The 27,599-nt window shown below is 37.0% G+C and overlaps 2 protein-coding genes across 4 annotated transcripts in view; one reads left to right on the top strand and one right to left on the bottom strand.

Moving 5' to 3' along the window:
• SLC26A3 (solute carrier family 26 member 3) overlaps positions 1-16,430 on the top strand; it is a 34,845-nt gene extending 18,415 nt beyond the window's left edge. For both annotated transcript variants that reach the window (XM_012525397.2, XM_004459136.2), the window contains 13 exons: positions 908-1,055; positions 1,165-1,278; positions 1,382-1,459; positions 4,757-4,852; positions 5,824-5,930; positions 7,054-7,123; positions 7,217-7,309; positions 8,644-8,739; positions 8,986-9,219; positions 10,488-10,542; positions 14,265-14,407; positions 14,533-14,598; positions 16,029-16,430. In XM_012525397.2, the coding sequence (XP_012380851.1) occupies positions 908-1,055; positions 1,165-1,278; positions 1,382-1,459; positions 4,757-4,852; positions 5,824-5,930; positions 7,054-7,123; positions 7,217-7,309; positions 8,644-8,739; positions 8,986-9,219; positions 10,488-10,542; positions 14,265-14,407; positions 14,533-14,598; positions 16,029-16,052 (1,324 nt within the window). In that variant the 3' untranslated portion in view covers positions 16,053-16,430. The remainder of the gene's footprint in view (positions 1-907; positions 1,056-1,164; positions 1,279-1,381; positions 1,460-4,756; positions 4,853-5,823; positions 5,931-7,053; positions 7,124-7,216; positions 7,310-8,643; positions 8,740-8,985; positions 9,220-10,487; positions 10,543-14,264; positions 14,408-14,532; positions 14,599-16,028) is intronic.
• Positions 16,431-21,138: 4,708 nt separating this feature from the next.
• The window catches only part of CBLL1 (Cbl proto-oncogene like 1), a 16,573-nt gene continuing 10,112 nt past the window's right edge, over positions 21,139-27,599 (bottom strand). For both annotated transcript variants that reach the window (XM_004459150.5, XM_058297161.2), the window contains exons 5-6: positions 26,911-26,984; positions 21,139-24,644 (exon numbers count right to left, since the gene is read on the bottom strand). In XM_004459150.5, coding sequence (XP_004459207.3) covers positions 23,609-24,644; positions 26,911-26,984 — 1,110 coding nt within the window. In that variant the 3' untranslated portion in view covers positions 21,139-23,608. The remainder of the gene's footprint in view (positions 24,645-26,910; positions 26,985-27,599) is intronic.

Genomic DNA, 27,599 nt, shown 5'->3' with positions numbered 1-27,599 from the left:
GGGACCATAGTGGACTCCAGCAGTTCTGTGAAGCCCAGGGCAGAGTCCAAGGCCCATCTGTTTGCCAGGGGTCTTCCATATAAGGTTTCTGTTATCGATGGAGGGAGGAGTTTCTTACTTTCCTTGTCTCAGAATCATGTTTGTTCAAAGAGCCTTCATCCATGGATAACTACTTGGAGGCATTGTGGGTGATGCTTTGCAGCCCAATGTAATAATACAAGTGGAATCTAAAATATTTTGCATGAAGCTTATAGGGATAGAATGCAGTTGTTTGACAAAATCATATCACATTTACCATGACCATTGGGGTGGATTTACAATCATTTCAAATTCAGGCAATGTTGCTTTTCAACAATAAAACAGCAAATTCCAAAATTTTCAGTGTACTAAAGTCTCACAGGCTATGCCCTGAAGTGAGGTACAACTCAGCCAGATTCCTTTCTTTCACTCATTTTCCCAACAACTATTGACTATCTGCTGGGAAGAGTGTTCTTCCCTGGACATAACCCTGAGACAGTCACAGTCCCTGCTCCACATCTAAGTGGAAAGTTAGGGTGTGGGATGGGGGTCATGGAACACCTGCCAGGAGCTGAAGAAGCACCAAGAAGCTCACCTAACCCCAGAAAGTCAGGACAGGCTTTCTGGAGGGAAGGAAGGGGAATGGTTCAGACAGAGGGAAGAGCAAATTAGGCTCCAAGGTGAAAGGGTAAACCAATGAGAAATAAAAAGAAGCTTGGTATGGTTGGAGTATAAATTTTGGGAATGGTAGAAATTAAGTTGGAGAGGTAGGGAGGCAGGAGTTCAGGGCTATGATAAGGAGTTTGAACTTTTTTTGAGAGCAAAAGGATGCCATTGAAGAATTATGAACAGATGGGTGACATTCAGGCTTACCTTATTTCAATTTTAGGTTTCAGACCCCTATTACACCTGACATGCAGACTTTCCAAGAGACCATAGGAGATAGCTTCTCCATTGCAATTGTTGGCTTTGCAGTAGCCTTTTCAGTTGCCAGTGTCTACGCCCTCAAATATGATTATCCACTTGATGGCAGTCAGGTAAGTGTAAAACCTAACTGGGTCTAATTAGGCAGCCTTAAATAAGATTTTGTGTTTATAATATCAATGGTGCCACTACTACAACGTTTCCTTCTTGTTCTCCTGTCAGGAGTTAATAGCCTTGGGCTTGAGTAACATATGCGGTGGATCATTCAGAGGATTTGCTGCCAGTACCGCCCTCTCCAGAACAGCAATTCAGGAGAGTACAGGAGGCAAAACGCAGGTATTTCAAGATCTTTGTGGCGGGAGACATCGAGCATTCGTAACTGGGAAATCCTAGCAAGGGAAGAGTCAAGCTTGTGATGAGAAATGTTGTACCCTCACAGATTGCTGGGATTCTTTCTGCTATCATTGTGCTGATTTTCATCTTAGCTATTGGATTTCTGCTGGAGCCACTACAAAAGGTAACACTCGTCTCTTTGAATTGCGTCCTTGTTGGGCAATGAGTCAAGGACCCTGGTTATTACAATCCCAAAGCACAAACTAAACAAGGGAGAATGAGATAACTACAAACTCTCAAGAACTCTTCTTAGCTATTCCTTTATGGGTCAAAAATATTTATTTTCCCTTGGCAGCATTTTATGAATGTTAAGAATGCAGATATCCAAACTGCTTTATCTTTTCTGCTCTTCCCATGTTCGTAGCCCCAAACATAATTAATGTTTAGACAGAAGGGCATTCGGGCACCATAGCTTTCAACGTGGATTGAAGTAAAGACTTTCTTAAAATGTGAGGCAGTCAGGCCCTCTATCTTATTCAGAGAGTGGTGCTACCAGCCACACAGCCCATCCTTAGGAATACACCCTTCAACTCCTGAGCTTGGTTTGACTCCAAGACCAACACCGTCGGAAGGCAGGATGGGTGCGAAAGCTCTGACTTCCTGCCCAGACACAGACCTCACATGTGCCCCTTCACTCTCCCCTGTCCAGCTCACCTGAACCGTACTTTTTAAGGGTTTACTTTAATGCTTCATGAATCGCTGCAGTGCCCAATTTAAAAAATAATAACAGACCCTGAAAAAACAGGATCCCTAGGATTCCATGAGGTGGCAAACCCTTTGTGTCCTGTGGTTTTAATAAGATTTTGAGGCAGTACACGGAGCACTAGCACTGGAGCCCTGGCTCTGCCACTTACTACCTGTATGCTTTGGGGCAAATTATTTTACCTCTCTTAACCTCAGGTTCCCCATCTGTAAAACAGGAAAGGAAATAGTACCCACCTCACAGGGTTGCTGGGAAAATCAAATGAGATAACATACGAGAAGTACTTAGGTCTGGGCCTTGCCCACAATAAGCTCTTGATAAATGATAACCATTATGTTAATATCATCATCATCATCATTGTTCTACAGTCATTCTATTAAATTTCTGACTACAAAAGAGATAGGGATATAACACAGCCCACCCTGTCTACTGGTTATTGTTTAAGGGTTTTTTCCTTGTTGATTGGTAGCTGTAATGTGAGCTTGATCTCAGGCATCTGGACTCCCCAGTGTGGTCATTCCAAAGAAACCAACTGACCCAATCTGTCTCCAACAATACAGAGTACTGTCTGGGGTGGGGGGGAGAAAAAGCTCTCTCTGCCTAGGCGAGCCCGCATCAAATCTTGGTGCGTATTTCTGGCCCTCTCCCATTTCTCAGCAAGCTCTGTTCTTTCTCCCCATTTCTCAATAAATTCTTCTTACTGGCATTAAAAAAAAGAAAAATAAAAGAATGGCACAGAAGGAGTCAAGAAGTTGCCACCAAAGAAATAGAAGGATATGTATCACCATGAAAATAAACTCACGCATGCACACTCAAACATAGAGCAGAATTCTTCCCTATTATGCTTCTTCGCACATGTATACTTGGACTGTACCCAGCCCACATCAATTAGGAGAAACTAAAGAAACAATTTACCATTTAAAATCCTAGCCCTCTGGGGAATAGACCACGCCTGAAGACATTTTCTGTGACTTTAAACAAAGCCTCTTGTATAAAGGATCCATGTGATAAACTCTTCTTAGACCATTTTATCAGAACTGTCTTTGTTTCACCTAAGGAGCTGCTTTGCATCATTTTATCCTATGAAGGCAAAATAACCCATAAAATAGCTAATAATTAATGTTTTTTGAGTGCTTACTAAGCTTCAGCAATTCCTAAGCGTTTGATATGTATTTAGCCTTTATTGCAATATGGACCCCTGGTTCCTAATAAAATTATCCTACCTTTTCCTTTCTATGGTCTTTGATGCCCTGTAATCTTCATTTTTAAAATTATTCTGCTGTGTGTACATTCATTGTAAATTGTTTCTAATTGGTTTTGTAAGGAATACTGACTGAATGGGAAATAACGCCCAGTGAGAAGTAAAATGATACATCTTGTCTAACAGATGGTACTTGACCTGCTCTATAGTTATGGTAAATTCCCTCTAAGTGAGAGATTTACTCTCTAAATTTTATTGTATAAAGAGCCTTATGAACCTTTTACTCAACTACCTCAGTGGTGACATCCTATACAGCAAGAGCACAGTATAAAAACCATGACATTAGCATTATAGCTCTGTTAACTAGACTAGACTATATTCCGTTTTTGCCATTTTTAACCAGCATTTATTTGAATGCAGTTTCTTTCTTAAAGTCACTTAAGACCACATTTCTTCTAAACAGACCCTGCCATTTACAGTGAATAAAATTAACTGGTTAGATTTTTATGGAAATAAAAAATATCAAATCAGTTAAACAGTCTTAGAGATATGAAAACAAAATCTCTTTGGTTTTTCTTTGTAAACTGTGCTTTTATAGTATGAAAACAATCAGTATGTATAGACAAAGTCCATTGTCTATTCGGAAGAGAAGAGCTTGAATTGGGGGGACAAGCTCCTACCATTGTGTTAAAATTCAAGTAAGGAATATACTTAGCTATTCAGTATTTTCGTCTCACCTCTCCTTATTCCTGAAAAAAAAAACATTGTGAAGAATCACAAGCCTGCACTGTTGCCCTGCACGTGTAGAGTTCACAGCCGGGACTGCCCTCAGTGAATCCACCATCAGTGGTGCCATCATCACGCTTCTTAAAAAAGCCTGTGTTCCTGAGTGGTGGTTAGTATTGGCTTGGGAAATACTAATTCATTAGCTCATTCATTCACTCACTGAGTAATTATTAAGCCCTCCTAATGCATTTACCTTGGTAGGCTCTGAGGAAACAGGAGTAAGACAGACATGGTTCACGCTGTCCCGGAGAGTCTGCCTCAAATCGTTAACCTTTCTGTGATCTTTAGCTCCATCTCACAGAAGGCATGATTGTTGTTCATCAGCAAAGGTTTGAGCCCAAGTTCCTGAAGCTATGTTTTACACCTCCAAAAAACCAGACCCATGTTAGACTGTCTCTGCTTGGGAAGAATTAATTTCAAGGCTCATCTGCCATGTGCCTTAAAATCTGCCTTCTTCCTGGCTATTAAGTATTGTCAGATAATCTATTCCATAACCACCTAGAGCAGTTCAGTCACTGTCACTGCGGTAGGGACACAGTCACACCCAGGGACAGGTCAGAGTCCCCAGGTCTGGTGTTTCTTGCTTGGCAGCTGCACACTAGAAAAGGGTGTAACCTTCCACATGTTTTGAGGACCTTTAAAAGACTCACTTATCTACAACCTTCCACCTTTGCTTCTATATAGTTTATTTGATTAACTTAAAGTACATCTGGTGATTTTGTTTTTAACAGTCTGTCTTGGCAGCTTTAGCACTTGGAAATTTAAAGGGAATGCTGATGCAGTTTACTGAAATACACAGATTGTGGCGAAAGGATAAATATGATTGTGTAAGTAGAAACAATACCATTTTAAAGAGAAATCATTTTAATGCTGATGTAAAATGCATATTAATATTTGTGAACTAAGCAAAAGTTTGTTCCTGTATCTATTCAAAATAATCTTTTATTTGCTGACTATCTTTAAACTACATAGTCCTAACAATCATTCTCTGGGATTTCAATTTAAATTGATGGGCTATTTGCAAGTAGAAAATGTTCCATGATGCAGCACTTCCTTAAATCTGTACTAAAATTTCTTGTGGTCACAGAAACTCTCTGAATGTTTGGGTATGCACTGCTTCTGTTCTTTATTAAATAATACATTAATATCCTGAGAATCTGTGGAGAACTTAAATTCTGAACATTCCTTTTGAAAATACCTTACAGAGGCTCCCCTTGCTTTCAACATGCCTTGCTGTGAGGAGAGGCAATAGCTATATCCAGGTCAAAGTATATGGTATAAAAATTCTTTCTAACGTAGCCCATGGTACTTAACAAGCAGAAAGTGATAAGCTACACTTGGTTTACTTTTTGTTCCTGATAGGTAATTGTTGGGGATTTTAACACCCTCTTGGCATGCTAAAATTCTTGTAGAGATAGCAGCCATTAATTAAATCAGTAGACCAAGAATAAGAAATTAATTATAGGCTCTACCAATTAATATGTTGATGTTAACACACAGCAGTTCTGGAATTTTAGCTGTGACAGACACAGTTGTTTCCTTAACTGGCACAGAGAAGGGATTAGAAATGGACACAGTCTCTTTGGATCTTTTTTACTTTTGCTTGTGTTTCTGTGGCTTAGAACCTGAGCCAGCAAAAATGCTCTCTTGAGGCAGTTCCCTTCTCCTGCACCAAGATTATACCTTGCAACCTCTGCTTTTAGCTCTGGAAGTCCAAAATCCCTCATAGCTCTAGACCTAAGACATTGTACTTTAATCAAAGTAAATTGTAGTATGTGTTGTTGCGTTCTTTTCGTAGTTAATCTGGATCATGACCTTCATCTTTGCCATTGTGCTGGGACTTGGTTTAGGCCTGGCAGCTAGTGTGGCATTCCAGCTCCTAACCATTGTCTTCAGGACCCAATTGTGAGTATTCTTTGTTCTCTCCATCTTTGAAGGCTTTGACTTGCTTAAATCAGATGAGAAAAAAATTGTCACTAGTTACAAGAAAAGTAGTTTGGTTAATTGGCATACATGTCTATCAAGACTGGCCAATATATTCATCCTCTGAGGGTGATTGCCTCAAACCTGAAGGGCAGCAAAATGGAGCATCAGCCCAAGTAGCTGATCTGCTGTTGGTCTATTGCCTGTGTTGAAGCAAGCTTAAAGAAATCATATAAATCTCTGAGAATCTTTGCCCAGCAAACAGGAAGTACTTATATTCTAAGGGAGTTTGATGTCTTTGCCTTATACTTGTTAAACATGGAAATGTGCTACCAAGGGGATTATGGGATTCCACATGTCTAATAGAGGGGTTTTCCTCTTTACAGGTAGTTTAGTTGTATTTCCACCCTAAAAGCACTGAGCTAGATTAGAGAACTTATCAAGGGCCACTCTCATCCTAAAATTCCACAAAAGTCACTTAGAATTCTAGATTGTCAACAGCTATCTAGTTCAAGCATCTCTTTATTCTCAAATCTCTGCTATCATATCACTATCATGTGGTCACTCAGCCTATGTTGAGTTACATGGTGTGAACAGAGAAATAAGGCTCCTTGGGAACTAAGGAGTTCTGAAAACAGAAGATGTTGCTATCCTAGTTAAAGTTAATCCTTGGAATATGTTTGTATTCAAATGTTCCCATACTCTTTTATTCATGTATATTCTCTTCGTTTCTTTACCAGACTTACCAAGCATAGAAAAGTGGTCAGAGGCAAGTCATTTTACTTCTCCAAATCCCCATCCATAAAGCTGGTAAACAGCATTTGCCTTGCCTTTCTGAATAGCTGTGATATTCAGAATTACAATGTCAAAAGCATATGGAAGTGGTTTGTAGATATAAAGTGCTAGGTGCGAGGCTATAGGAGGACATGAAGATAAGTAAAACAAAGTATTTGCCCTATAGATCTGTCATGGCATGATTATTCCCCAAACTTTTAAATTTCAGAAAGTGATTTGCTTTGGTATGCTTGAAAAAAAGATGAGCATTAGCTTTATAGGACTAACAAACATGCACGAATGTTTCCTTTGGTGTTGATATTCCCTACAGTCCAAAATGCAGCACACTGGCTAACGTTGGACGGAGCAACATCTATAAGAATAAAAAAGATTACCCAGACGTAAGAAAGATTCTTCTTTTTTTCCTTTGACTACTTGCTAAATGCTATTAATATGCATTAATTGGCACTATCTAATACTACTTTTCCTTACAGATGTATGAGCCAGAAGGAACGAAAATTTTCAGATGTCCATCTCCTATCTATTTTGCAAACATTGGTTTCTTTAAACAGAAACTTATTGATGCTGTAAGGTTTGGAGCTTATTTATTTGTTTGTTTGTAATTTCACTGAACGTCTGGGAATGAAATGTTTGTTCTCTAATGAGAGGGTCATTGACTTCATATAAGTTGGGGCTGGGTTGTATCAGTTGTTTTTGTGTCCCATGTTCCAGAGCAGATGAGACTACCTTATTACCTTGTAATATGTTGGGAAATAAGCCTCTTTGAATGAGGTCCAGTATAGAGTCACTTTTTATCAAACTCACAGTAGAGTAAAAAGATTTGCCAAAGGTTTTGGTTTGCCAGTTTTCACAGATATTATAATATATTTTTGGGTATCAATTTCAGAAACAACAAAGGAACATTTAAATATTTGAATACATCATTGAAGAGACTCAGGATAGGAGTTATAAATTAAAACATAACACTAAATAAGAAATACTGTGAGCATATGTAGTTCAGTGGTTGAGTGCCTGCTTTACATGTACGAGGTCCTGGGTTCAAAACCCAGTACTGCCTTAAAAAAAAAAAACTGAGTGCCTCAGTGAGCTGGAAAGAGATAATAATGACTCAGTCTTCAAGGTTAGGAAACAAATGCTCAGCACTCACTCTAGAAACATGCTTTTAGACTGCTTAGCACCTTACACAAAGCTTCTGCCTTAAACTCTATTATTTTGGTATGCATCAGATATCTTTCTACACTGTTTTTTTTGTTTTACAAAATATGGGATCATATTGTATATGTATATGCAGAAGTATATGTACCTGTATATACTATCCTTTTCACATAATCTAATATATTTTCTTCTGACTATATTTTCCTTATCAAGAATTTTTTATTACATAATTTGATCTTCCTTCCTTACTACCCTGGAGCTAAATATTGAAACAGTAACAACGTGTTTGTCTTGGAAAAGGTAAAGTGAAGGTTATCCCCAAATCTAATGCTAAACTTATAAAATCACATAATTTTAATAGAATAAAATTATATACATGCAGAATATCTTTAGGTGCCAACCTTATTCAACAAATAGAAAATAAATAAAATAAAATCCCCCAAGAGTTGTTATTGTAGGCCAAAAAGGTAAACAGGTTCAAATAGGGTTTGGATCCACTTATATATAATTTATGGTTAAATCCTGGACTGTACAGTGGTTTTAGGATGTTAATAACTGCATATAAACTGCATAGACTCTAAGTCTGACAAAATGTTTTTGCTTTAGCTGTTTAAAACACTTTTAAAGTTTATCACAAATATCTTTATTTGTCCCAAACCCTCTACTCTTCCCAGTTAGTTATTAAAATTATGCTATGTAAGTGACAGAATATTCAGTACTCTTGTAACAGAAATGGGTCTTTCAGGTTGGCTTTAGTCCACTTCGAATTCTACGCAAGCGCAATAAAGCTTTGAAGAAAATCCGAAAACTGCATAAGAAAGGTCTGCTACAAATGACACCAGTAAGTTTTTTGGCCACTTTTCTGTGCATTACAGCCAAGAGCTTAGTAAACTACAGTTCAAGGTGTTGGTTCCATTCCCTTAAATGAAATGCTGGATAAACAAGGCATTTGATGTGTCATTAAGTGTCATATTTTTATATGACATCTTTGAGGATCTCCTTAAAAGTTTTTATTTTCCTGGAAAACCTACCAAAGAAAAGTGCCTACACAATTTTTTTTCTTGGTCCTTTCTATCTCCTCCTGCAGAAAGGACTTGTATGCACTGTTGATGGCTTAAAAGATTCTGATGAAGAGCTGGATAACAATCAGATAGAAGAACTTGATCAGCCGATCAACACCGCAGACCTGCCCTTCCAGATAGACTGGAATGCTGAACTTCCACTCAATATAGTAGTCCCCAAAATCAGCCTCCACAGTCTCATTCTCGATTTTTCAGCAGTGTCATTTCTTGACGTCTCTTCAATGAGGGGTCTCAAAACGGTAATGTGTTTTTTCTTAATGGACTCAACCAATAAATGACTAAAGGTGAAATTTAAATAAAAGTAAAGTATAGTCTTAGAATATTCCAGGACCAAGGATGGAGAACAGGAATATTCAATGAACCCTTTAAAAGGGCATTTCCCTTAATATTGCATATCATTTTGAAGGCAACCCAACTACAATCCTAATACATGCTGAATCTGCTGGTAGACAGCTATGCTCATGCTCCTACCAAATTTTAATTTTGTAGTGGAATTGTGGATCCTTTTCTTGTCTTCATCTTCATCCATTGTGAGCCGATGTCTCAAAAAAGCAAGTAGATATAGGAAAGAAAAAAAACATCACACATGTTTTAAAATACAGGACTGAAACAATCAGATCGAGGTCTGTTTTCTTGCCATAGTTTTGCCAAGATTTCTAAAATGAATTAGTTTCTAACACAAATCCAGAAACAAATGTAAGGAAAAGTTAAGAAGTCCTACATTTCCCCCATTTTCTTGGGTTCTCACAGAAATTTGCATATGTGAGAACTAAGATAAGATTTATTAAGTATGGGTGAGCTGGATACAAAGTTAGAAAATGGGGTCAATTTAGTTTCATTAAAATTTGTCTCAGGGAACAGGTGTAGCTCAATGGTTGAGTGCATGTCTCACATAAATGAGGTCCTGGGTTCAATCCCTGGTACCTCCTAAAAAAACAAACAAAAATGCCGTATCTATCTTAACATTACATAAATCGCAAGACCGCTTGCTTTTCATTTCTTTTTTTTGTTTTGTTTCTGTAACTGCTTATTTTAATTAAGTGGAAAAATAGACTCTCACATATATAAAATTTATATTTTGGTCCTGGTGGTGTATGTAGCACAAAGACAGGAACTCTGATTCAGGTTTCTTTGAAGTCCAAACTTCAGTGACTGGTAAAGGTTCTAAAAATGTTTATGATGCTGCTGATGTTATTAATGATCATCTAAACTGATCAACAGTATAAGCTACTTTTTTTTTTTACCTTTTATGACCTGACTCATATCACAACTAGTATTTGCTCTTTGCCTGGAGACATCTTACTTAAGTGGACTCTTTCCTTTGTGTTTATTTCTTTTTGTCACAGAGCATTGTTTTTAACCTTAGTACTTCTCTATGTTACCTCTTCTCAAAATGTAAAAGGCTCTGAAAGCAATGTAACACCCATAGGTATAATTATGGTAGTTTCCTTTATGTTTCTGACAAGTAAAACAGTTCCCTAAGAAAGATATACTTTCTTTTTAACAGATTTTGCAAGAATTTATCAGGATCAAGGTGGATGTGTATATTGTTGGAACTGATGGTAAATTTTTTTAAATTTTTATTTTCATGTTCTGACAATCACTTGAGGCTCACTGCCAACTTAAAATCTAGACATCCTCTCAAAAGAACAGGTATTTTATGTGGTCATGAAGATGGAAATCTAATTTGTAGCTGAACCTATAGAAATCTTTATATTTTAGTTGTGTTGATATGGAATTAACTTTACAATTTGAAAACTAGTTTTAATAAGCAGCAAAAAAAAGTAAATATGCACCCATATTTTATGCTAAACTTCCTGAAAAGGTAGCCTTGTTTTCTCCCTCTCCTCCCTGCCATTCTTCAGCCCACAACCTGGGCTTCACTTTACTGATGAGGCTGCCTTGCTAAGATCACCGTACTGACGACATTGTCATTTCACCTGCCTCCATTCCAGTACATTCGACTGGAGGTTTCTTTAGTATTTGGCCTTTTCTTTAGCATTTGTTTTTTAAATTCTTTTCTTCCCTGACTTCTACAAGATCATTCTCTTCTAATTCACCTCCTCTCTAATAGTTCCTCAAATCTTAATATTGGCTCCCCTCCCACTCCCTAACAGTCAGTTTGCTGCAAGCTTCAATCCTAAACCCATGTTTCTAATTCTGTACAACATAATTCCTGTCAATCTCCTACATGCCTCTGACTTTAAACCAAACTACACCTTCATCTCAGACCTCTTTTCTCAGCTGCACACCCTTGTATTCAACTGTCTGGATGTGCCCCAAGCACCTCAAATATAGTTGTCCAAAACTAAATATATGATCCTTTCTTCTAAAACTAAACCCTCTCCTATCCTACCTCAGTCATGTACCACCACTCACCCAGTTGCCCAAAGCTGAGAAAACCTTGGAGTCAACTTTCATTTCATCTCTCTCCTTCCCACAGCATTCAGTGAGTCACCAAACCCTATTATTTCCTCTTGTAGCAGTCTCTTCCTCTCCATTTCCATGGTCTTAATCCAGACCCTTATCACTACTTACCGAGATCCTCTGGAAGAACTTTCTAACCAGTGTCCATGTTTGTCCCAAAAATATTCTTCCATCCCATTTTCTTCCTAGGAAACTCCTTCAAGAATTTATCCACCATGAATTGTGAAACTGTCCTTGCTTCCTGAGGCAGAGCACTGTGACCTTCAGGCTGTCTACTTCGGCTGAATACACAGAGATCACATGATTCTACAGTTCTGTTTGCTTTCCCTTTATTCTTTCTTCCTGGGCAAGAAGGTCTTGTTACCTTCTTATTCTCTTTCTCTTACCTAGTTCCTAGCACAGGACAGATGTTCAATGAAGACTTAGTCTAAGTTACAGGCACTGCTCTGGGTGCTGGGGATACATCAGTGAATAAGACAAGCCCCTGATGTCAGGGAGTTTATAGTCTAGTGGGAAAGCCAGATAACAAGCAAATAAAGACTTACTTTCAGGTAGTGGTAAGTACTGTGAAGGAAAAAACAGGGTTAAAAGACATAGAGCAAGAGTTTATTCAGCCATAAGAAGAAATGATGTTCTGACATATGCTACAACATGGATTAACCTTGAAATCATGTTGAGTGAAGTAAGTCAGACACAAAAGGACATATATTGTATGATTCCACTTATATGAAATAACTAGAATAAGCAAATTCAGAGACAGTAGAATACCGGTTCCCAGGGACTGGAGGTGGGGAGAATTGGGAAGATATTGCTTAATAGGTACTGAATTTGTTCGGGACAATGAAACAGTTTTGGTAATGGGTGATGGTGACAGTAGCACAGCATTGTGAATGTAATTAATACCAATGAACTGTACTCAAACACGGTTGAAATGGGAAGTTGTATATTATATATGTTACTACAGGTTTTTGTTTTTTTTTAAAGAGACAAAGACCAACAGATGGTACTATTTTAGACAGGAGATCGGGGATGTCCAGAAATGTGATTTTTGAGCAGAGACTGGAAAGTAGTTTGGAAGTCAACCTTGACAATATCTTGGGGGAGAGCATTGTAGGGAGAGGGGACAAGTGCACAGGTCCTGCAGGAGGAATGAAAGTGGCATCTTTAATCTCTCATTCTTGTCATTCTTCTAAATCTACAGATATATTCTGGTTTAAAGGCATAGTTACAACGAAATACATTCTCTTGATCCCAGTAATCCCTTAACCTACTAAGCAATTTTACTCTTTCCTATCATCCCAAATCTTTTTATTTTTTTATTTTTAAAATATTTATTTATTTAATTTCCCTCCTCTCCCAGCCTGGTTGTCTGTTCTCTGCATCTATTTGCTGCGTCTTCTTTGTCAGCTTCTGTTGTTGTCAGCGGCAGAGGAATCTGTGTTTCTGTTTGTTGCATCATCTTGTTGTGTCAGCTCTCCGTGTGGGCGGTGCCATTCCTGGGCAGGCTGCACTTTCTTTCATGGTGGGCGGCTATCCTTAAGGGGCGCACTCCTTGCACGTGGGGCTCAAGGGACACCCCTGCGTAGCAGGGCACTCCTTGCGCGCATCAGCACTGCACATGGGCCAGCTCCACACGGGTCAAGGAAGCCCAGGGTTTGAACCGCAGACCTCCCGTGTGGTAGACGAACACCCTAACCACTAGGCCAAGTCCGCTTCCCCCCAAATCTTTTTAAACACTATCTGTTCCTGAACTGAGATGATCACCTTCCTTCCCATTGCACACCATCCACCTCCATCATGGGTTCTGGCAACTACCAAGCCCTCCTCTCTCCAAGCTTTGTTCACTGCGAGAGCCTGTCAACATGGAATGCTTGCATATGAACAGACTTTCTAATTCATTGCTTTTGTACCTGCTCTTCCTCTACCTTTCTCCAAATCTTAGTCATTCTTTTAAATGATATCTGCTTCAAGTTTTTCATGATACTCACAAATAGCAAATAATCTTTATATACTTTCTCAGAATTCTCACAATACATAATCTGAACCTCTCTTAGCCATTCAGCAAAAATATGAGGATCTGCTATTTTCTGGACATTATTTAAAGACCTTAAGAAATTAAAAGAAAAAAAAGATTGTTTCCTGCCTTCCATATTTATTCTTTCAATATAATTATTATATATAAATGTTCTATCTTCCTTAAGGACAAGATTCATGTCTAATCTATGTTTTGATCCTTCATATTACCCAGCCAGGCCTTTGTACATAGTAGACATGAGGTAACATTTGGTTGAGCAGTCTGTACAAACAAGTGCTGGTTTGTGCCTACAAGAATGAGAATCCTCCAAGATAAATGAAGAGGTAATGTGAAGTGTTAAGGAAGGTATTTTCTGATGGAACCCAGCAGCTGTGGGAAAGTGGACTACAGTTAACTGAACAGTAAATACTAGGCCTGGCTATCAAGAATCACAGCATATCACTGACCCGTAAGCATATGTTCTATTTCTGCAGAATACCAATTTTTAAAAATAAGCCAAACTTGGTGCTGCAATCCTCAAGTAAGGAAATTAATCACTAGACTCCTGCCTAAAGGAAAGTGAGTTATTTTCTTCCAGGAACTACTAAATTGCTTTTCTCGTTTGAGAAAAATTTACATGAGGGCGTTAAATACATTTTTTTATTAGAACAGTATCCTTTAGTTCCAGAAGACACTGTACTAATGGTACCCTGGTATTGTGCCATTGGCGCTCACAAACACTTAAAACAAACATCAATGAAATGCACATTTGCAAATGGAAGTTTAAATCACCAGCCTCATGGAGAAACACTCTAAGTGTTATTTTGTCTTTTCTCTCTTCAGATGATTTCATTGAGAAGCTTGCTAGGTGTGAATTTTTTGATGATGAAGTCAAGGACTCAATATTTTTCTTAACAATCCATGATGCTGTTTTGCATATTTTGATGAAGAAGGATTCCAGTGCTTCAAAATTTAATCCCAGTCAGGTACAACCCTTTGGCAACTTTCACATTGATATTACCAACCATCTGCACTTCTTAAAATTCCCTTTATTTTCAACATTAAAAAATAAAAACAACAGTTCCTAACTCAGAATTCCATTCTATCTCAGGAAAAAGAAATAAAATCTGATTTTACCATTAATACAAATGGAGGATTACGTAACCGGGAATGTCAGGTAAGTTTCTTCAACATGCTTCTTTTTATACATGCACCACAGAAAAAGAAGAAAAAACTTTATAAAGTTATGAGGCCTCTTTCAATATACTGTGAAAAGTCCAGCACTTGTTTCAACCCCTGTGCCTCATTCCTGGAAAACTGAAGCAATGCTAACCAATCTCATAGAGACTTTAGAGGGAAATAAACTCAGGCCAGTACCAAAACAAAATAAAATAAAACAAAAATAACATGGAAAACAGTGATATTCGATTGCTATTAATGCAATATGGGAACATCTATATTAAACTTTTTTTTCCAAAGTATTTATAACCATGATCTTATTCTGGCCTTGTAATAATCCATGAGGCAAAGAAGTTATGCTATTTCCATTTACAGTGAATTAGTGATGGAGCTGAGAAGCTAACATACATCTCCTGACTCCCAGGTAACTGGGAAACCCTAGCACATTGCCTAGGCCAGCAGTGAAAGTTAAATTTCTTCCCTTCCCTACAAAAATGAGTTGCCAAGTCAACACTTAACTGGACAGCTCTATTTCATTCTTGAATATTTATTCCTTTAAGGCATTGTTTCTAGTTTGGGGGAACCAAGATCACAAATCAAAATGGTAATCTGCTATAGGGCAGGCATGGTAGGTGTATTCACATTCTTTCAATCCTTACAGCAATTTACAAAGGAGATATCTTCATTTTACAAGTGAGGAAACTAGGAAACAGGCTCAGAGAGGTTAACTAATTTGCTTAAGGTCACACACCAAATAACAGTGACAGGGTTTGAATCAATATGCCTGATGCCAATATCTGTGCTGTTTGTTACTCTATACTATTGCTGGCCTTGTTGAAAGACCAATGGAACTGAGGATCCTGAGAAAGAATCTAATGATAGTCTTCAAGTATGGGAGGTAGCTGCTGGTATTTCTCTCTCTTAGCTGAAGAAAGGTCTAAGAACAGGAAAGAGAATTTAGATTAAAAATGAAGAAAGTTATAACATAACCTTGGACCCTTAACACAAATGACATCAGGTATGAAAAGGTTAGATGAGAGAGACATTCCACAACGTGAGATAGATCAGAGGTGAAAGGAGAGCCTAGTGGAGCCCTACGGATGTTTCCTCTAGATTTTAGAGAAACCCGAATCTCCATCTTGCCTAAATACCCTGTAAGGAAAACCTCAGGCCAGAAACCCCTTTTTCAGTTGTAGGACTTATAATTTATTGCCAAGTGTTTGATAAAGCTTAGGAATATCATTTAAATCAAGTATCTGATCACAACTTTAGAACCAATTGTTTAACAGAAATCAAAGTCAGCTCCATTCTGTACCTTTGATTCCCCATATATTAAAGAAACATTTAACTCTTTTTAAATAAGATATGATTATTGAAAGGGAGATAACAATAAACTTTTTTAAAAAAGACCTTTCTGTCTTCTTCCAGGTACCACCTGAAACAAAATTCTAATTAAAATGTAATTCAGAGGGATCACCTGTCATATAAAGAACTTCATGCCCAGAAACTTATTGATAAGTTCATACATTGTATGAAGAATATTTTTATTTCACAAAAGTATGTTTCAAACTTTGGAACGAGATTGTTCTACCATGGTATATTTTTCACTTAGCTAGTATAAACTCTTATATAAATACTCTTTAATTTTATACCTTGTAGATTTGTTGAAGGAAGGAAATTATTTTGTTTATATGTATTTTTGTAGCACTGACAGATTTCCATCAAAGTCACTACCTTCATATATATTTTACAAAGTATTTACACTACTGTTTTGAATCTTGTAATTTATACAGTTCACACTATGTCTTCATTAAAAAAAAGAAATTTGTACTGTGAATGTGTCTTGTTAAATTTTTTGTTGCTTTCTGAAAAATGCTTGCTTGGGGGATTTCTATATAGTAATCTGTCTGGGAATTTTCTAACCAACATGAAATGCTTATGTTATCACCCCAGCTTCTTACAGCACCCAGTCTCCTATCCAGATTTAGACAAAACCCTTCTAATGCCATATCTAGCTTTTGTGGCAAATCCTTCTTTTCCCCCTTATTAGAAAAATTGTATACACTAATGGAGCTATAAAATGAAAAGAAAGAAGGTGAGAAGTAAAGAGAAAACATGATGGCCAGTTCTTCCCAATCTCTCTGGGAAAGAAAACAAGTTGTAGAAAAAAGTACAACTCCTACTTTCTTCACTGCTGGTCATTATTTTTAACTCACAGGGCAGTGTAGCAGCTCTAGTTGGAGAATGATATTGAGCACAAATGCTTCTTTTTTGCAGTCATTGCTCTTGGTGCAAATTCATATTTATCAATGTAATAATTAGAAATTAAACATAAGCACCAAAGAAAAAGATTCAGTGCCCCCTTTTAAACATCATTCCACTCTGTCAATGGGAAAAACTGCCCCAATTATTTTAGATCCCATCTCTAAACATTTATTGTCAAAGAACCCTTCCATTCTTTACTAGTGTCTTTACTGAGTGGGCTCATCTATTGGATTTAAAGCCAAAGACAGAGAGGTAAAATAAAACTTACATTGCTAGTTTTAATTAAAACCCAGAATATCAGCATTCTTTTTGGTAGTGTTTCTTAAACTTTTTCAATCATGGACACTTTTTAGAGTCTCATGCACAAAACAAAATATACTTACACACATACACATTTATAAAGAGCATTAGCTCTATAAATCTCAGATAAGATCTCTTTCTTTAAAGAGGTCAGGGAGTAGAAATTTAAAACATGAGCCAATTTAACTGATCATGTGGCTTGGAGTGGGGAAGAAAGAGCCCTATATAGGATTGATACTGATGCTTGCGTTCTCCCAAGCAAAGGTACCCTCTACGTTCTTCTTACCAACCAAAATATCATAGAGCAGGACAAAGCACTCCCATTCTTGTTTTCATATCACAATGCGTTCATTCTCAACATCTTAGAGGTTCACTTATCTTCATCCTCATCCTCAAATGTCTTTTATCCTAAGGTACACTTTTGAGTAAAGGGAATACATGGGACTGGGCTTCTACTTGCCTGCCTCAGAGCAAATAGTGGAATTGACTAATACAAAAATCTGATCCCTAATTTAAGGCCAAGAGACCATGTTGGAATATAAAACATAAAACATAAACCAGAGCAAGAATGAAAAGGAGAGGCTATCCAAAGATGGCAATTGGGAGACTGAAGAATTTGTGAAGAGACAAATACCTTACTGAAATCAGAATGACTGAAACCAATGTTATCTTTAAAATCATTTTCCAAAAATTTTTTAAAAATTTGATACATATTCTTGTCTGTACACAGTAACTTACCATTTGGAAATGAAATGTTTATTTCTCTCCCCTACCCCCCTAACCTTCCCCCCCCCCCCCCACCGTTGTCTACTTTCTGTGTCCATTCGCTGCGTGAGTGTACTTCTTTGTCCGCTTCTGTTGTTGTCAGCAGCACGGGAATCTGTCTCTTTGTTGTTGCGTCATCTTGCTGTGTCAGCTCTCTGTGTGTGCGGCACCATTCCTGGGCAGGCTGCACTTTGTTTCGCACTGGGCAGCTCTCCTTACGGGGCACACTCCTTGCACGTGGGGCTCCCCTACGCAGGGACACCCCTGCATGGCAGGGCACTCCTTGCGTGTATCAGCACTGAGCATGGGCCAGCTCCACACCGGTCAAGGAAGCCCAGGGTTTGACTGACATCCTATCCACTGGGACAAGTCTGCTTCCTGAAATGTTTTAAATGCAAGTCTGACCCTAAGATACCTGAACTAGAATAGAGAACAGGAACATTTCATTTTTTCTGGCATCTTCATCTGGAAGTCAACAAGTTCAAAACTCATCTACTGCTCCTCTCCACCTGTTATTTCAGCATTTTTTTCACATTAGTTGATGGCAACTCCATCATTCCAGGTACTCAAAAAAAACTCTGGAGTCATCTTTGACTCCTGTTTCTCTTAACCCCACATCTAATCTGATAGGAAATCCTATTGACCCTAACTTTAAAAAATATATAAAATCAATTCATCTATTTCCCAAAATAACCTCTATGAGGTATGTGCTATGATTATCCCCATTTTTCAGAAATGCAAAGTAAACCAAAGCTCAAAGAGGATAACTTTTCAAGAATATATATATAGTTGCAGGTGGTAGAGGCAGAATTCAGAATTAGCCCATGCACTCTATTGCCTAGGCACTTAATCATTAAGAAACATTATCTCCCCCTCAAAAAACTAAAGCCTGTCTTAAAAAAAAAAAAAAGGCAAAAAAACAACAAAAGGAACAATATAGTTGCATTCTAAAGATTTGTTCGTCACTAATTTCGCATTGTACAATACAGCCAGAAAAGTTATGGGGCAATATTAATGTTCATAATTAAATATATTTAACATAGTATTTCTCTCTCATTATGACTATGAGCACTTTTTTGGGGGAGGGAGATACTGGGGATTGAACCTAGGACCTTGCACATGGGAGGCAGGTGCTCAACCACTGAGCTAGTACAAAATGTCTATTTGGTAATAAACTTTTTTTTATTTAAAGATTTTTTTATTTATTTTTCTCCCCTTCCCCCGTTGTCTGCTCTCTGTGTCCATTTGCTGTGTGTGTGTGCTTCTGTGTCCGCTCGCATTCTTGTCAGCGGCACCAGGAATCTGTCTCTTTTTGTTGCGTCACCTTGCTGCATCAGTTCTCTGTGTGGCACCACTCCTGGGTAGGCTGTGCTTTTATCACGCAGGGCACACTCCTTGCGCATGGGGCACCCCTCCGCGGGGGACACCCGTGTGGCATGACACTCCTTGCACGTGTCAGCACTGCACACGGGTGAGCTCACCACACAGGTCTGGAGGCTCTGGGTTTGAACCCTAGACCTCCTGTGTGGTAGGCGGACACTCTATCAGTTGAGCCAAATCCGCTGCCCTGGTAATAAACTTTTAAGTTTTTGTTTGTTTGTGGCAACTATACTTTGAAAAATAACATTAAGAAAAAATTTTGAGGAATATTTAGGGATAACTATCAAGAACCAGTCCTATGTAATTTCAATGTAAGATCCTAAAGGGCAGAGACCATATCTATTTTGTTCATTATATACCAACACCCAAAACATAGTGGGTTCATATATGTGTGTTTGTGTATATACATATACACACACACATATGTAAATAAAATACACAAAAGGATATTATATAAAAAATGTGTATATATATATATACACACACACAATTTCTAAATAATAGATATAAAAGGATATATATATATAGAGAGAGGGAGATTGAGATTCTTTCACAAGCTACCTACCCCTTGACACATACAATGCTACCACTACCTCTTGTGTAGATTATAAGAGCTTCCGGACTGGTCTCTCCTTCCACCTTTATTTCCCTATTCTTGCCTCACTTTTTTAACCAGAAGGAAGGCAAGGGGAAATAATTTTAAAGGCAGTGTAACAGGCAATGGGTTTTTATGATATATAAGAGCTGGTACTTAAAACTAAATATTTAGAAACAGAATATTCTTAGGTCAAGGAGTAAGATAGTTTCACATTTTAAAATGCTGTTCAAATGTGAAAACTAAACCCATGACCTATCACAGTTCATTCCAATCCTATGATTCTATGCCTAAAAATTCATAGTTCTGAAGATAAGGAGTTGTAATAAACTGTAACACTAAAGTGTTAAGTGTTAAGAATTGCCTTAAACCTTTTCCATCAGTGATGGAAAACTGAAGAGGCAGAAGTCATAACAAAAAGTTTGAAACCCCAAATCTTACGGTTTATATTTGTATCATTACCAAGTATTGCAACTGCTGCCCACCCACCCCCACCACTCCCTTTTAAGCTTACATATCCAATACTACTGTATTAGATTGTCATAATGTTGCAATAAAAATAAGTTCTACATGGTTTCTGGACCACAACAGATTAGTTATAAACCAGTGAAGAAAAGTAAATCCACTTCAATCAGGATAAAGTTAAGTTTGAGCATGATTATGTCAAATTTCAATTAACATCAAAATATCTATATGATGGCTAATCTATTAGAGAAGATATTTTTGTTTTAGGTACCTGAGAATTTTTTGAGTTCTTATAATGTCAGGCTTTTCAAAAGATTTATAAAAGATGAGGCTATAGGTATACATTTTTTAAAAATGTATGGTAGATAGTCTTGAAGTATATTAGTCACAACAAAACTTAAAGCAGCTCTTTACATTTATATATAGTAGTCACTTATAGTCACTTTAAAAAAATATGTTCAAACACTTTTCATTTATATTTCAGTATCTAATTAGTATAACAATAATTTTGAGCAAGTGGTTTTTACATAACAAAATGGACATACAATACTGTTTCTTATAATCTTTGCAACTGATCTCTCCCCAAATAACCTACTATATTCTGAACACGCCACTAAAGAAATACCTATAACTTTCAACAGCTGGCTTTAATTTTCAAAAAAAGTAAATCTGATTTTACCATAGAAAGTTGTCAACAAAGACATGGAAAACTTTGCGTTCTCCCATATGTGTCATTATTAATAGTAAAAATTCATCTAGGCAAAATAGTAGTATTTATGCTTCCATTTTATTGTTTTTAAGAATTAAACTGCCACCTCAGTAGTCTTAAGAGCAATATAATGAAACATACATACATTTAATTTAGACTTATGTCCATCATAGCTTCAAAGGCTTCCCTGAAATAAGGCGGGATTCACATCTTTTTCCTTAAGGAAAGAAACACTAACAGTAATTTTGTTATGCTTCTACTCACCCAATCTCATTCAAACAATAACTGGATGAATTCAAGTCTAATACCATTTAAATATTTTGCTAACTACAACACATTCAGGTGATCTGCCTCCCTGCATAACATATTTCTTAAACCTAACTGAAAACAAATCATTTTTTAAAAGGCTTACTTCTCTCAATGTGGAATTTTATCATGATACTCAATTTCTGTCCAATGCATAGGCTAAGCAGTTTCATACCACATTCAACTCTAGTGAATTTCAATAAAAACAAAAGAGCTCTTCATAAATAGGTGAAAAACTTGAAAGTGAATTTGATTATTTTCTCATTACATGAAACAGAAAATGGTATTGAATTTTTAACAGTAATATTTAACAGTTCTTAAACAAGGGCATGAAAAGGAATCAAGTTTACAACAGTCAAAGTACCTACGGTAATATGTTAGAAGCATTCACCAACATTTCACACTATTTCACTTTCATGCTTCTAATAACCAGAAGGTCTCACTAGAAATATTGCATTAACACTGGATCCTCAAATTGGTGGGTGTGAAAATTCACTTACTTAACTTTTAAAAAAAGTATTAGATATTTTCGGCTGGTTAAGGTTGAATTGGCCATTTATATTATTCCTAACTTTAGCTTTGAGATCAGATGTCTTTGCATCTGATCATCCAACATAAGAATTTGTTTTGCTTGTACCTGACAGAATAAAATGGTAAATTAGCAATCAGCTCATCCTTTGCCAAAAAGAAATATGTTCTAATTTTATACACTACAAACTATCTAATAAACGGTGTCTGCATACTATACATTTCATGTTTATATTATGCACCATTTTAGGCGGGAGGAAAAACTTCACAGGGGTTTATTCAAAGGATATATAAAAATATCCTAAGAATGTCAATTTATACATGAGTTCTGTATAAACTGTAAGTGGTCATCTTAGTTGGACTGTAACAAGCCCCTATAATGCAAAAGTTGACTCTAAAGGCACCTTATAAAGCACTGAAATTCATAATTAAGTCATTTATCTCCAATACAAAGTCATCTAGTAGTCTTCACTTACAACTTCATGCTAAAATGTTCCCAAGTTTAGACTGCTTTATCAACAAAATTTGGAAAAAATTAATAGTTCTCAAATTTTTAGTTTAAGGAAAATTACTTTTCACATAGTAATGAAAAATAAGCACATGCAGGCTTGTGATTACAAGGATGTCCTTCAATAATACATTATTTAAATTCCTCTACAGCATTTAAATAGTAGTGTAAAACCCAATAAAGAAAAAAAACCACTTAAGCACAGGACCAAACTCTACTATGAAATGAGGAATTATATAAAGCCTATTCAGCCCTAAATATTTAAGACAATGAGCAGAATACGACACACTTCATCTAAATGACGCCATTTAAAACAGCTCTATAAAACAATATTACTTAAGATTAATAAATGGGGTGCATTATGTGATTCTAACTATTCAGTTAAAAAAAAAAAATTCATGGGCAACAGCATACCCCACCAGCTTGAAGTCTACAGACTCAAATACTTTGGCCATATCTTTCCAAATAATTATTAACACCGCTTAACATTACAAATATAAATATATCTTTGTTCTGGAATTTCAATCTATTTTGGTGCTCCTGAGGCTGCCTAAAAATAAAAGGCATCCAAGTGAAGTGCATTATATACTTACTATAACTCAAAATTTCAGTGCCTAACATGAAATAATTCACCATTTAACTGTCTACCTTACAGTAAATTCTAGTAAATTTTCACTTTTAGGATTTTATTGTAACTTTGGAAAATTAGTGGTAAAACATATGGTTTTAAAAAACAGTACATGGCTGCACCTAAATTCACATAGAAATTGCATTTTGACAACCATATTGAAATTTAATCCTTTTACACAGGTTAACAAAAGGTATCACAAGAGAAACTAAACACTGGGCTTAACAAAAGCAATATTTTTGAAAGTGGAACAATGAAATTTTTTTTTTTAGGAAATATTACAAACGGTCACCTCTGGGTCAATTTACCACACTACAGGAACAAAGTTGTTACAATAAAGCTGTACTCAACTGAGCCACTTATCTGCACTACAGTATAGTACTTGAAACCAGTCCTAAGGTCAAGGTTTAAAACAATTTTAGGAGACAAGACCCTAAATGTTTTAGAGTCACCTCTGTAAGAGGTGCTTTTCCTTCCCCAAACAGTCAAAGCTTAATTAAAAGGTTGACTATACGTAAGTTTTTTTTCCTCACCATATTTTCAGTTCAAAATACTATTATCATTGGTAATACGGTCTGTATCTTGTCTGATCTGGATGATGTGGTCCAGGAAGTGGGGTTTGAGAAGGCGGACCCTGCATTCGTGGAGGAGGAGGTGGCCCTCTTGGTGCAGGCCATATACCAGGACTCATTCCCCCTGGTTGTGTAAATGGAGGGCTCAGAGTTCCTTGATCTTCAGTGAACTGGGGTAAAGAGTTAGGATTATAATGGTGAGGAGGGGGTGCACTTACAGGTGGACCACCATGTTGAGGTGGGGGAGGTCCTGGAGGAGGATGATTCATATAAGGTGGCATCTGGGCAATAATATGTCCAGGGGGAGGGGTTATTGGTGGTGGAGCAGAGGTCATTGGTGGAGGTGGAGCTTGGCTATAAACCAAGTGAGGAGTACCTGTGGCCTGGGGAGGATGTGGCATTGGATGGCTTATTGGTGGTGGAGGAGGTGGGGGTGGTGCATAATGTTGTTGTGGAGGCATAATATGATGAGGGTGCGATACCACTGGTTGACCCTGATATTCAGGATGATGGTGAGCAGGTGCTGGGGCAGGAGGTGGTGGTTCTCTAGCACCTGAATTTGAATCATCCTGAATAGGGACAGTTATTAAATTGCTGTGTTTTCTTGTTGAAATACGAAAGGTTTCCTGACTGACCGAACGAGGTGGAGGTGGAGCCATGGACAATTCTGCTGGAGGAGCACGAATATCTTCATGTGGCTGATTATAGTGCTCATGTGGCACATGCTGCAAAGGAGGTGGTGGCATCATGATGTGCTGCTTTGGCGGAATATGGCTCATGTGGTGCTTGTCTGGCGGCATTATAAAACGATCAGGGATTTCAGTTGGTGGTGGGGCAATAGGAGGATGAACATTTTCAAGTGAAGCGCGGGTAACAGGTTTTCCAGCTCTCATATGGCGGTGGTTGATATGAGCCTGTAAGTCTCTTTGAGACAAATATGTTCTCTTGCACCCTTGAACAATGCTACACATGAAGAGAGAGCCTCGTGTACACTGCTCAATTCGCTGCACAGGATCACTACAGCTAAATCAGAAAGGGGAAAAAAAACCTGATTTACTAAAAATAGAAAATAAAAACAGTGCACTTAATTACAAAGATACACTTACTTTTAACATCTGATTGTCATATAAAATGTAGCAAACATTCAAAATTAAAAATTAGTTATTGTAAGTGAACCTTAATCTTTCCCACTTTGTCACCTGTTATTAAGAATCAGCATTTCTATCAACCTCAGAACTCTTAATACAGTAATAAATTTAAAATATTTATCTAAAAGAATGTTTTTAGAAGAGACTTCTATTCTTCTCAAGACCAGAATTTATCTAATTTTCTCAAACAATTCTATGCTTTGTATCCATTTGCAAAAAAATTCAGGAAGAGCAAACCAAAGGATCTGTCACAATAATGGATTCAAACTTGCATAGTGTTTACAGAGCAATAGAGTATTTGTTGGCCAAATAATACTAAGTGGAAGGTACTAAGTGAAAGGTGCTCCAAAGGTTACAAAGATGAATAAAATCATTCAATTATCATAGTTCTTAACATAAACAATTTAGATTCAAACTGCACTACCAAGAGTCTGAATTATCAGGTAAGTTTACTAAAAAACATTACACTTTCCTGCCTTTCTCAAAAGGGAGCACTACCTTTAATTTAGTATTTTCTAAATGACTCAGGGTCAAAATTATAATTGTTCTTCATTTCCACACTACATTTAATCCATGCTCACCTTCAGAGTCTGCTTGGCATAGTAGAAAGAGGACTGAACCAGGAATGAGAAGATGTGGGATCTAGTGCTGGCTCTGCAATCTTGAAGAGTCATATTAATCTGATTTTGTTTCTTCTTTAGTAAAATGGGGTTAAAATAGCTACTCTACTTAATTCATGTTTTTGTACCTACTTCACCTTACTTAAGAGTATCCTTAAAATCAAATGAAACAATGGAAGTGACACTATTTAATCACCTAATAACTGTTTATCATTAAATATGTATGTCAGGCAATTTGGTACTATATTTAATGACTCCATATTCCTGATTTTGAGTTTTGTTATTTCTCCATCCTCACTATAAGGCTGGCACTCTTTGTTGATACTAGCAGACTAGCTTCTCTTTAGGAGCCATTCAGCACATTTCTTGTTTTTTTTTCTTCCTAATTTGCTCTAAGGTCAGAAATATGATTTCCACATTACTAGGATGTGGAGCACTTTCTTTTGTGCGATGCTTAAAAGCAAAAACATGTAACATTTAAAGTCAAATTTGGACAAGTAATTTTTCTTTGCTTTCTCATTTCAGGCTGTTACTCCAGATAGACTTATGTTCTATGATAGCTAAGGCCCATAAAAGTTGAGTGCTACCTGGAGTTACATTAAATATCTTGAACACTAAATTCCGCTTAAATGTGAACATTAGAACACTTCTATAAAAGAGCAAAACAATGTCCTCGAGTAATGTTTTATCACATCTGAAATCCTTCAACCCAAAAAAGCAATCAAATTTACATGTCGAGGTACACTGTTACTATGCCTCTAATTAGGCACAAATTGTGGGGTAGTTTCAAGAGGTTATAAGGAAACTAGGAAGCCTAGAGCTGTTTCAAGGAAGCTTCACTCTCTCAAAGCCTCTCTGAAGTCTTCCTCAACCAGAGTTCCAAATTGATATAAAAATTCCTAGTTTTACTCTGGATCCTTCAAGACATTCCAAAATGGATCAGTATCAACTAATACCTATAGCTGTTTATAACTGTCCTGATTCTATGCCATCATGGAGTTTTAAGATACATTCAAGACATAATAATCAGAATTAAGGTGTAAGTAACAGCTTATACTTGCTGCACTTAATATTATGGCAGATCACATACACACACTCATTTAATAACCTTGGAGGGGATTATGTATTTATTAGCCCCATTTTCAAATGAAGGAAGAGCCTATATCACACAGCTAATAACAGTAGTAGAGCAGGGATTTGAACCCAGGAATGCTAATTCTGGAGTCTTTGCCCAACCCCTCACCCACCAAAAAAAGAAATAACTGTTTTTGGTTTTTAATACTAATTCTGTGATGGCAAATATGTTTCATCACTTTGGACAATTTGAACTGCCTTATAGTGACTACCTAGCCATTAGGGAGAATGCTAAGGCAACTTTAGGTTCACAAAGGTGTCTAAACCTTTGAAACCCTGCCTCTGGTTTAACTCACTTCCTGATTTTTCATCCAGATAACAAATCATTACAGCACAAATTTTATTTTCATTTTTAAGTAACACTTAAAAACATAATGATGATCTTACCCTGGACACATCTTATCTCCCTTTTTTTCATGTAAAATAGCACAGTCATAGCAAAAAACATGCTTGCATGGAATCTGTGAAGAGATATTAGAGTTAAGCATTCTAAAACTTACACTTTTTCCATCAAAAAATACACACAGAAGATACCTAAGAGCTGTTTATTAAAATGAACATTTATTAAACACAAATAATATGGAAGCAATAGTTAACCTTTTTTTCACTAAGGCCTTTGAGAATCTGATTAAAATTTTGGCCCTTTTGCTTACACTTTCTGGAGGTATAAACCCTGTAAATTTCATCCATGGGCCCCACAGGTTAAAAGCTCCTGATAAAGGCAATTAACATAATAACTGTTTTATCTTATCCTGTTTCTCCTGGGACCATCTTAAAGCAATAAATAACAAAGATGACCTACATTTAATATAAGTAGCATTTATCCCTGGCAGTCTTAAGTTAATGAACTCAAAATCTGAAAATAAATCAGAAGGATGCTAGAACATTTTGAAGCTCACAGCTTAGTATGTTACTTTCCTATGGTATAGAGCAAAACAATGGTTCATAATCCATGGCCTCTACTATCACAAATTACTAGTGAATTCAATTTTTCCAAGTATAAATGCAAAGCTATTCCTTTTTGAGAGCAGCTACGTCAAAATTTCTAGAAAATGATAGTTAGGGTTGTTAATACA

Source organism: Dasypus novemcinctus, chromosome 5 (genome assembly GCF_030445035.2).
Source record: "Dasypus novemcinctus isolate mDasNov1 chromosome 5, mDasNov1.1.hap2, whole genome shotgun sequence".
Classification (NCBI taxonomy): Eukaryota; Metazoa; Chordata; class Mammalia; order Cingulata; family Dasypodidae; genus Dasypus; species Dasypus novemcinctus.
Note: the sequence above shows the minus strand (reverse complement) of the source record. Positions and strands in the feature narration are given on the sequence as shown.